Raw genomic sequence first — 11783 nt, 5'->3', positions numbered from 1 at the left:
TCCTTACAAACAAAGCTCATAAACTGAACTGGAAATTCAAACTAAAAGTTCGGTTATTTTTATTGAGCATAAGGAGACATCCAAAACAAAGAACCTCTAAATGAGCAGACGACAGACAAGAAGTCGGTTTGTTCGGTTCCCTACAAGCTAAACTCACAAACAGAACTGGAGGTTCGAACTTTCAGTTCAGTAATTTTTTCAGGACACAAGGAGGCGTCCAAAACAAGGAACCTGCAGTGAAGCAGACGACGAGATTCTCAGTGGTTGGGGGATTAATTTGAAGTCGAAACGGTATGTAGAATCCTAAAATCCCATTTTTCTGATAATATGGTCAGTATATAAGTATGTAAAATGAACTTAATTGAGAAAACATTTGCCGAGACAGTTGTCAAAGCCGTCCGTATTTACCTTTTGAACGAATAAACAAAAAAATCAATAAAACGAGGAATAGCGGCCATAAACCCAATCAGCAGTAGCAAGGGCGGCGTGAATTCGTCCAATGACAACTGTGAAGGTAATTATAGACCAGTGATTCCCAACGTGGGCGACGAAATGTTCCGGCGGTAGGAGCTACGGGTATTGCAAAGGATTCTATGGGTTAGATTGCGTTGGGAGAAAAAAAAAATTCTGGAGGGGCGATGGGACAAAAAAAGGTTGGGAAACTATGATATAGACTGTACCGATTTCAATTTGGCGATTTTCCGATCCAACATCATTCTTGGCAAATTAAATTTGGCGTTATACTTTACCAACAGCATTCTCCAAAACCAAATTAACTTCTTCGCAAAAAAAGGCCATTCTCGCGCCAACTGTTACTTATGTATGTTTTGCCAATAATTATCTATTTCGACCCAATAAAATAATTATCTCAGGAAAATAATAATCGTCGGATTTACTATTGAGTTATTTTCAAGCTAGAGGCGTGAGAAGAAATTTTGACTACTATGACCACTACTACTAAACCAGACATGCACCTCGTCCAATATTCCTCTGCGGAACTTCTGACGAATTGGTGCATGTTGTGAAGCTACCGTGAAGTTTGTTTCTGTGTAATACTTGTTATGTATAGTGCTGCCATCTGCAATCAATTTTCCAAACTGTGGGTTTCATCAGCTCATAATGAGGGAAGTATAATGAATGAATAATTGTAACATTGTAGGCATATTGCTCTCTGTGCCAGGCTTTTTAACAGGGAGATCGGCTTACATTCGTTCATCAAACTGTGACTGCTAAATCAGAGCTGTTGGCGTAGACCCTGTGGTGGTGGAAGTGGCGTATTTGTATCGCGAAGATCCGGCTCGAACCCCATTGGAATCACAGTGGGGGTCAGCTGAAGTTGCTGTGGTACCCCGAACTTGACACGAATGCGAGTTGACCTCCCTGTTAAAAACTCTCGCCACAGGGAGCTACAGAAATGAATTTTTTTTTCATCATCCTTCCTCCATGGCACAGTAATAATCCGCATTATTAATTGGAATAATCCAAAGGGTATTTACACGTGCATCCACGGAATTGAACAGACTACACTGGTACCACCTAATTCAAGAAAAAAAAATCATGAAAATGCAGAAATAAATTCCCGCTGATTTTGAAGATGTTACGAGGCTTCAGCCCAACAAAAGTAGTTCGACACCATGAACAATGGGAAAGAAAATCGGTGCTGAAACAGGATTGAGAGCAGAATGTACACTACCACCACGCAATGAAAGTGAAACGAGACAAAGTTCAATAATACAGTAGCAGAAAATGTTTCATCCAATCACCTATTAAACAGATACTCCCTTGTCCTAACAATTGTAAGCTTGAATTAGTTTCCAGTTTGTAGGCCATGGTCTAAGAAATTGAATTTCTGATGTTTCACCCGCATCTGTGGCAGGCATCTTCAAGGTTTAATAATATGTAGGTCTCTGTGACAAGAGAGAAAGATCCTATTGAATTGTTCCTGTGACTTGAATGGCCGCAGAAGAGTTGGGGAGGGATCTGATCGGCTATCGAGGTCATTTCCTCTCTTTCTTTCAAACTAAGCACAAATTTGTTCTATCGCCATGGGGCAATTTACTTTCAAATGAGTTGTACCAGAAGTGAACATGTGTACCTAACAGTTTTGACTATGAATTTTTAGTGCCATCGGTTTTTAAAACTATGAGTGAAGTTTAATGATTCAATATCTGTACCGTTGTAGGTTGGTTGCTCTCAGTGGCAAGACTTTTTAACTGGGTGATAGGCTTGCATTCGTGCATCAAAATTAGGAGCCACAGAAAAAACCAACTTCAGCCAACCACCGACTGTGCCTGGGGTTATAAACTTACAATTCCTTACGATGCGAGTCAGTCGCTATAACTACATATGGGCCAGTTCCTCTGCTTTTTGTCGATGTATGTCTTTCTCGCTTGTCGCAGAGACCTATGCGTGCTGATCTGAAGAAGTTTGCCCCAGATATGGACAAAATGTTGGAAATTGAATCTTTTACAGCATTTCGAAGAGGCTTGTTTACAAAATCTGTCCATTATATTTTGGAGTGGTATAACAGTTCGCCCTTGTGCAAGACCAGAACAACGCGGTCTTAATGCATGGCCTGGAGGCTTCGAGTACAGAAATAGCGTCATAACAATGAGATCTGGCCAAAATTTTTTTGACAGTGTGTAGATTAGTGGTTAGCAAGTATTTCTGATAAGATAGGGCCCCAGAAAAAAACCACTTCACCTGGAGCTGTTCATGATACGGTTATCTGGCGCTGGACCAGAGTAGTAGTCCCTCACCCTCGGAAATGTGAGGAAATGACTGATACAGGGTCAACTTCACCTAATCTGCAAAATAAAAGAAGAGTTGTAGATGAGCCTAAAACACTATAGCAACCCTGTTCTATCTCTAATCATTAGTTATCGGGGATAGAAGGAAAATGCATCAAATCTGAGAAAAACCAAAATTTGCAAAGTTCCTGAATAGTTTACACGTGAACTAAGTACATATTTGAAAAAAAAAAACTATAACATGACAATATTTCCACCAGAATATCTTAATTTAATGGTGAACTACAAGCACTGAAAGATTGGCTAAGTGCGAAATCTAATTGCTGCCAAAACCTATAATCGCCAGTCGCCAGGGTTGGCAAACTGGGCCAAGCCCAGAAAAACCCACCCAGGTTTTTTGGGGCGGGGCCCACCTTAACAAAAACCCAGTGGGTTTTGCTAAGATGGTAGCTAAAATCATTTGTTAGCATACAAAGTCCGACTTACATTTATCATTAGCGAAACAACCTTTTAACTTTAAGCCTTAGTTATTTTTAAAAAAATAGAAATCAATAATTATATAGCTGAATGTAATTTCTTTGCATGGGAGAATAAATCGTTACCCTTATGTATACAAAGTACAGGCCCACCAACGAAATCCTACAGTTTTTTTTTTACTAAGAATCATTTATCAGTCGGCAAGTCTCACTTCTTAAGCAAATCAATTTACTTACCTTTTTCTAGCCTTAGGAGCCGTTCAAGTATTACGTCATCATCGATGGGGGGGGGGGGTTTCCGATTTGCTGACTTTTGATGACAAGGGGGGAGGGTTTAGATAATGCTTACGTAATCAACCACCCCTTATGAAAACATGAGTTAGGATTCAGGGGGGCAGAGCTGATGACGAAATTTTGCTGACAAGGGGGTGGGGGGTTAGTGTTTTGCTGACAAGAGAGGGGGGTTCAAAAATGGCAAAATTTGCTTACGTAATACTTGAACGGCCCCTTAGGTGTTTTTGTTTTTTCAAATGGAAATACATACCAGCTTCTGAATGCAATTTCTTTACGTGGAAGAATAGAATGTTATCCTAATGTACGGGGTGATTATAAAAAAACTATCCCGACATATGGGCCCCTAACTATCATACCATTCACAGAAACTGAATGAAATTTTGGCATAAGGTATTTTGATGTATGCGCTCAAGAATGATATGGAAAACAACAGTGTCACTCTGACAGTTACGGTTACAGTGAGAAAATTTCGAAAATATCAAATGGCAACACCAAGTTTTTTGTATTGGAATGCGATCTCCATACTGAAAAACACTAAATAGCGTTGGAATGGCACCTGTAGCACGAAAATCCCCGGAGCTAGGCAAGGAAAAAGGACTTTGCCGTGCACCAGAGCATTAATGTTCGTTTCATTCGTCACACCATTTCTTCGGCTGAGATCCCAGCCTGATTAGTCCTCCACAAGGTCATGTGGAAAATTTGTGAAACACAATAAAATGCTTTATTTTATGCTGCTTCTCTGTCCTTATTGGTTGTCCTCACTTTTAGCCTATCTACCGCCGGTGATTTTCATGCTACAGTTGCCGTTCGAACGCTATTTAGGGTTTTTCACAATGGAGATCACATTCCAATACAAAAAACTTGGTGTTGCCATTTGATATTTTCGAAATTTTCTCACTGTAACCGTAACTGTTAGAGTGACACTGTTGTTTTCCATATCATTCTTGAGCGCATACCTCAAAATACCTTATGCCAAAATTTCATTCAGTTTCTGTGAATGGTATGATAGTTAGGGGCCCATATGTCGGGATAGTTTTTTTATAATCACCCTGTATATGAAGTACAGGCCAGCCTACAAAAGCCCACTTCGTTTTTGCTGGAAAGTGTGTTTTGCTGAAAATCACAGGTGGCATATAAAATGCAGTGAAAAAAAATAGCCTAGCAAAGGTGGAACTTACTGTTACAGACGGAATATATTAAGACTATGAAAAGTGCACCAGAACCAGAGAGTAATATTGTATAAGTGATTATCGTTACATCAGTTAAGAAAATAAAAATACATATGTTTTTATTACTTTCTAATATTTAACTATCGTTTCATGTTGTAATTCATAAGATTTTAATTAATATTCATAACTGGCCATTGAAGAAATTTTGCATCTTTAATTGAAGCATTTTTTGACTCCAAAACAGACGGGTAGGAGATAGTTCATCCTGCCCTTGAATTTAAAAAAGCTTTCGCAATATCCATTGTGAAGAAAAAAAATCTGTTCAATTCTACATTTTATATACATCAGATCCCCGCCCCTCCCACTCAAATGAATGAAATGAGCATCTGAGGAAGTTGACATGTCTGTTACCTTCAATACGGTATTTCCCTCAAGCCTTTCGCTTAGGGGGGGGGGCGGTAGCCTGGTCGATAAGATGCTCCCCTAAAGTACCAAAGGATGTTTAGAGGTGTCGCGAGTTCGATACCCGGTTCATCTTTGTCAGAAAACTTTCCTGACACAGGGGTGCAACAAAAAACGGCGACTTGACCGCAGGGAGTTCCCCCATCGAGGGATTAGCACACCAACCTCTCGATGAGTATAAAAAAAACAAGCCTGCCTTTTGGAATCGGCAATAAATTGTAGGTCCCGGTCTAATTAGCCCTCGTGTGCAGAAAATGACCGTGGTGCAACAAAAATGATGCTTAGGAAGGAACATATGTTATATAAAAAGCCTATGTGGTATAACAACTGATGCAACGATAATCACCCATACAACAATATTACTCTGGTTCCGGTGCACTTTACATAGTCTTAATGTATTCCGTCTGTAAACAGTAGGGGGGTTCCACTGGTCCCTTTACTACTTTTTTCCACTGCATTTTTTATATGCCACCTGAATAAAATTTCTTTGCATGAGAAAAGAGAATGTTATTCTCTAACATATACAGTCATTCCCACTTAGAACATTTTCCTGCTTAATACAACTTATTATTTTCATATGGTCTCACTACTCCAACAAATTCTCAACATTTCCAGTTTATAACATTTTTGTGCTAATGGTTTTTTTAAAAACGTTATACGAGTTGTATTCGCTGTATAAAGTACAGGCCCACCTACAAAAACACACTGGGTTTTTTTTGTTGCTAAAAATCGTTTGTTAGCCTTCAAACCCCTCTCCCCACAGTCTTTAGCAAAACAATTTTAAAAGAAATCAGTAAATAAATTGTTGGCTGAATACAAGAATTTTTGTTGCATGGGAAAAGAGAATGTTGTCATAACATATGCAAAAAGTACAGAAACGTTTTAAAGAAATTAACATTTTAAAAGCATCCCAATTTCTCTCACTTAGGCCGGGATTACACTATAAAAGTTTTGTAAAAGTGCTTGTATAAAACTTGAAAAATACAGCGAATAAGCTGATCGGTTACATTCGAGCAAATGCAGCCAATCAGTTTATTGGTTGTATTTTTCAAGTTTTATGAAAGCACTTTTAAAGTGTAATCCCGGCCTAATACTAATTTGATATTAAAATTTAATTATTAATAAATGCTCTAATATCATGCTAAGTATATACAAACTATTTTTATATTTATTACTTAATATGTATATTGATATGTAACACATTGCAAACAGTATATTCACAAATACCCTCAAAAACCCAGGCGGGTTTGGTTTTTCCTTAAAAACCCAGGGTTCTCTTGCCAACCCTGATGATCGCCAATTCTGCAAACACCCTTCCAGCTACAATCGATAAAATTTACTGAAAACTTGTCCATTGCAGCAGCTTTCATAAGAGACTACAATAAACTATATCGGTGTTCTGTTTTAGAAATTTTTCCTTTTATTTGCAATACATCACTGGAATCAGCGTTTGTCGGAGTAGGCATTTTACTAGATTTTGCACTTTGGCAATATCTTAGCGCTTGTTGCTCGCCATTGAATCCAGATATCCTAATAGAGATGGTACCATTTTATAGGATTTTTTCTACAAAATCAAATTGTCACCAAAACCAGTTTATGCCAATTCTGAATTTTGCATCAAATATCTACATCAACAAACGTCAATGATGTATTGCAAACAAAAGGTGAAATTTTCAACCTGAACTAGAACATTGATGTGGCTCATTGTAGGCTCTTTAGAAAATTTTGACAGATTGCAGCTAGAAGAGTGTTTGTGGATTTGGCAGCTACGGAATTTGGTGACAATTTGATTTTGAACTTCGCCAATCTCTTAGTGCTTGTAGCTCACCAATAAATCCAGATATTTTGATGAAAATGGTGCCATAATGTAGGATTTGTTTCTGCTTTTTCCAAATATGTGCTTAGTTTGCTTGTAGGTCTTTCAGAAACATCACAAAGTTGGTTTTTTTTCTTCCATAATCCACCATAGCTCAAAAACGGTCTGAGATAGGATAGGGTTACTATGATGTTTTATATTCCATTTGATCTTATCTATCACCCCCATTTTGTTTAGCAGAGTAAGTCACGTTCACCCCGTGTATGCATATATATAGAATAACATGGTGGTCAAATTCAGGCCCTTAGCCAGAAATTTCGTTTGGAGGGGGGGGGGCAAAGTGATGGAACAATCGATTTGGCCATCTTTCTCTCTTTTTTCGTTAATTTTCTCACATTTCGGTGCGGAGGGTTAGACCCCCTCATGTCCCCCCTCTCACTACGGCTTTGCCATGTGCCATGACAAAAAAAAAATTGGTATCTATATTTGCGCCTAAAATTTTCAATGTGATCACTAGCTTCAGCAAAATAAATACACTTGGCTTTTAAAATATTTGGTTGGTGCCTAGATTTTTTTCTTGATTTGTCAAGCCCTGGTTAAGTCTACTGTTCTATCACTTTGGTTCCATCTCAAAGATTCTCTCGCAAGGGTCCCGCAGTTGTGGTTCGCTTTGAAATAGAGAAATGACAAACTAGTCAACTCAATGCATTTATTTACAAATACACGCTGCAATAAAGGGAACATCAGTGACGCTATAGCTTCATTCATAATTAACTACCCTCTTCAGTGCTCCAAATGTGCACAAGATCACCAAATTATTCCATACTTCACCATGGATTCAGTTTTTTGGCCGAAGAGATCATGTACATATCAGCTTCGGCTGCTGCTCTGGTTCGAAAATAAAGTTTTACTATGATTTACGCAGGCTGCTTCAACAGTTGTTGGCCTCGAAACAGCCACAACCACTGTATCAAGGCCAACATTAGTGGCAACTTGTCATTGATGTCTGAACGAGTTCAATTCCAACAACCATTCCTCTTTGGAAGTTGGAGAACTCTGACTCTAGGCGGCAGACTTCTGTGCTTCATTACATAGCTGTGTATTACAAGATCAAATTATAGCTAGTTTTTACGTATCATACGGGTGATCATGTGTGTTATTATAAAATTCCTGTATCAGCGATGAAAACAATGTTCCGGTAAACATATTACAATGTCATTTTTTTCTGTCTCGCAGGATGAGTGAAGGTAGAACCAACGTTCCGTTCTGTCATTACTTGCTGCATTTTGATAAATAATTCAAACTTATATTCAGTTCGTGATGGAAAATTCAAAACCAGTTTCAAGCATATGTTGGTTGGAGGATTCCACAAAGACTTTCGAAGACAATGAAGAGCAGGTGGAAAAGGCTAAAAGATTTAGTTTGGACCAAAATATCTCAAGATCTAACAAAAAAGAACACATCTGCGTTTTCTGCGACGCGCCATTCCTGAGTGTTTCTCATCTGAATACACACAAAAAGACTCATACGGGAGAAAAGCCGTACGAGTGCGCTCTTTGCTATAAACGGTTTTTGAAGCTCAGTCAATTTAGTAGACACATCAAGATTCACACGAAGGAGAAACCATATGAGTGTGTCGTGTGCAAAAAGATGTTTTCGCAAAAAGGTAATCTAAAAGAGCACAAAACGATTCACGAAAGAATGAATTCTAACCACAAAATACATCACCAATGTAGTGTTTGCAGTAAAACCTTCACTCAAAAGTCCTACTTAATTCGTCACACGAAAGTCCATTCTCTAGAGAAACCCCACGAATGTGAATCGTGCGGGAAGCTTTTTTCGCAGAAGTGTAACTTATCCAGGCACAGAACGATCCACTCTGGAGAAAAGACCTACGAATGTTCCGTTTGCTGCAAGTCATTTTTGTATCGGTCCGTTTTGAATATCCACATGAGGATCCACACTGGAGAGAAACCTCACGAGTGTTGCATTTGCGGGAAAAAGTTCTCACACTCGAACAGCTTGAAAACGCACGAGAGAATTCATTCAGGAGAGAAGTCCTTCAGATGCATTATCTGTGGCAAATCATTTTCGGATCCCTCTTCTCTCTACAGGCACAAGAGGATTCACACTGGAGAAAAACCTTATGAGTGTGACATTTGTGACAACAAATATTCGACCCGTGGAGCACTAAACACGCACAGAAAGTTTCATGTCAAACAAGAACCTTGAGAACCTTGTCTGCAGCAAAATCTTAATCAATGGTTTCAAAGGAAACTTCCTAGAAACCTCCATGTTGGAATTGGTACCAGATTCATCTGTTCTGTGCACGCACCAAAGATTCACTTTATTGATGACTCTGCCCGGTGATGTAGAAACTTTCGAACTCGTCACATAAAATCTCATGATCAATGCTTTGGAAACACACAGTCCTTTAAATATTCTTGTTTCCATGTGTAGTCCATTTAACTTGTCACACATTAAGCACCTTTTGGTCCATCAGCACATTAACCAGTCAACTGTCCAATTAATTTCTCCGAGCGTTACCCGCAGTGCCCACTTTTTTTTAACATGCGCACACTTTTTCCCTTTTCTTGGAAGTTTGAAATATTAAAATATTTTATAGCATGTTTTTTTATAGCTCGAATGTGTCGAGCCATAATATGACACCCCAAAAGTGGGGAGGGGCAGTCATAATGTCCTGTGACTAAAAGAAATGCTGTTGATGGATTTATGTGGAACATAGTGGTTGAACCTTTGCTAAAAGAATGAGCAATAAAACAGATGTATCTTCGTAAGGGAATCGGGAAAAAAAAGTGATGGGGATGCAGCTTTGCAAAACATGACAAAGATAATAGTAATAATAATCTCAGACCTTGAAATATAATTGTCAACTCCATCTAGTGACGAGATAATAAAGTAGAAGGATGGCTGTACAGAGATGGTAGCACATGTATGACAAATTATTTCGTCATATCTGCAAAAAAGACCGAAAAGTCTTTGTGTCTGCAAATGCCGTCGCAGGCAACACCATTGCATATATCAGCGACGGCAAATGCCGTCTTAACCACTTGGCTGGTGAAAAAGACCGAAAAAAAGTCTGCACGTCAGCAAATGCCGTCGTAACCACTTGACTGGTTAAAATTATATGCACATAACCCATTTATCTTTCTCATACTCACATGGTCCATTGATTTTTTTTTTGTCCTCAGCGTCTGTTGAACTTGTGTCCCAAATTAAACCTTTTGTGTTCACATCAGGGTTGGACAGTTTCTTCCGAAGTGGAAAAAACCGGATGAACGAAACGTTTTCCTTCAATAATTTATCATATAAGTTTGAATTTATGCTTTAGATATAGTAAATGTATATTTTCTATAACATCAAGTAAATTTAATTATGTATTCAAATTAGTAACTGCATCAGTATTTTGCAGAGTTGGGAAGTTTCTAGTCTTCCTTTTGTTATTATTCTCTTTACACTATAATGTAAAATACAGCAAATACATTTTTCTTAATACCTCTTACCTTGATAAATTTTAATTTGGCCCATGACAATTTAACTATGCACATGCGAAATTATAAAAATTATGCCAATGTTTTGACTAAAGTCATATCTCGCTGAAGCTTTTAATTAGACACCTGAAGAAATTTCATTGAAAGTTTGAAATTAAATAAATGGATTTTAATCTTAATGGACAAAATTATTTTCAACTTCTCCAAATAACACAAAACAATGAAACGCTATTCATTTATAAAACAGCACTGACTTTTTTCGTATTGAAATACATTCCATACTCTTTCGCAAAGATTATTAGTAAACAGATACGCTTACATTAATTTCATTTAGAAATCTATAATAAGCAATAATAAAAATATCAGAAAACATCAAAATCTTCATTTTCCTCACTACAATGCAACATTGTACAACAAAACAAAAGTTTTTAGCAGTTGCGTGCTGTAATCGATTTCTTAGCTAAGAATGAATGAAAGCAAAAGATGAGAAAATTCTTTCTATTCCTGCAGAACTTGAAGGAATGCTTAAAAGCATTTTCACATACCCACAAAGTTTATCAGATTCGTCGCTGCACTTGGAAAACACCTTTCCACTAGGTAACTGGATCCAGTCTTTTTCTTATAGAGTCATTGAAGTCTGTCTCCCCAAACGGACCACATTCTATCTCAAAAAATATTACAGAAAGCAACAGTTCATCATTTTTTTCTTCTACCCATTCCCCTGCAGTTTCTTTCTGTTCATGGCTTAGCCTTTCTCCTTCGTAGCTTGGATGCATAAGATAGGCAAACATATGATGAGGAAGAATCACTTTTTTTAAACCTATTCATTAGTCTGGAAATGAGGTTTTTGAGTTCATGATTTTGTAGAAGGGCAAGTCATTCGTGGGTTGTATCAGCAATATTTGCTGTGTCTTTCTGTAAATGATCCAGAGCAACAGAAACATGCTGTAACTGCTTCACAAGATCTTTGATTTGTTTATATAAGTTCTAATAACATTTATTACTGCACTATCGATGTCATCAAAATGCTCGTTTACAGTACCTAAATAATATGTGTGGTTTGTTAAGAACAACTGGAGACATTTCAACTGGTTGTTCCACTGAGTTTTACACGGCAATTGTGGTTTGGTGGCACCAGCACATTCTCTCAACCATGCTCCAGGAATATGGCGATTTCTGAAATATTTTTGAACTTTTACCACGTGAGTTATAATATATCTTGCCCAAGCAAGTTCAAATAATGGGCTGAACATCCATGAGAAATTACATTCAACTCTTCTTTTTCAAGCTCTTTGCACATTTTC

The 11783-nt window shown here is 37.9% G+C and overlaps 1 protein-coding gene across 1 annotated transcript; it reads left to right on the top strand.

The window, feature by feature from the left end:
• Positions 1-444: 444 nt before the first annotated feature.
• On the top strand, positions 445-10409 carry LOC149067810 (uncharacterized). Its single transcript, XM_089252075.1, has 2 exons — positions 445-514; positions 8204-10409. Exon 2 carries the CDS (start codon positions 8288-8290, stop codon positions 9197-9199), a length of 912 nt encoding a protein of 303 aa, XP_089108201.1. The 5' UTR covers positions 445-514; positions 8204-8287; the 3' UTR covers positions 9200-10409.
• The last annotated feature ends 1374 nt before the right edge of the window (positions 10410-11783 follow it).

This window comes from Pholcus phalangioides, unplaced genomic scaffold, assembly GCF_987345545.1.
Source record: "Pholcus phalangioides strain wild (caught in Gottingen) unplaced genomic scaffold, Ppha-v1.0 ptg000028l_1, whole genome shotgun sequence".
Taxonomy (NCBI): domain Eukaryota; kingdom Metazoa; phylum Arthropoda; class Arachnida; order Araneae; family Pholcidae; genus Pholcus; species Pholcus phalangioides.
This window is presented reverse-complemented; position numbering and strand designations above follow the sequence as displayed.

Bases quoted from the DNA above. Each gene is read 5' to 3' on its own strand.
- LOC149067810 (XM_089252075.1), top strand. From the start codon at position 8,288: ATGGAAAATTCAAAACCAGTTTCAAGCATATGTTGGTTGGAGGATTCC.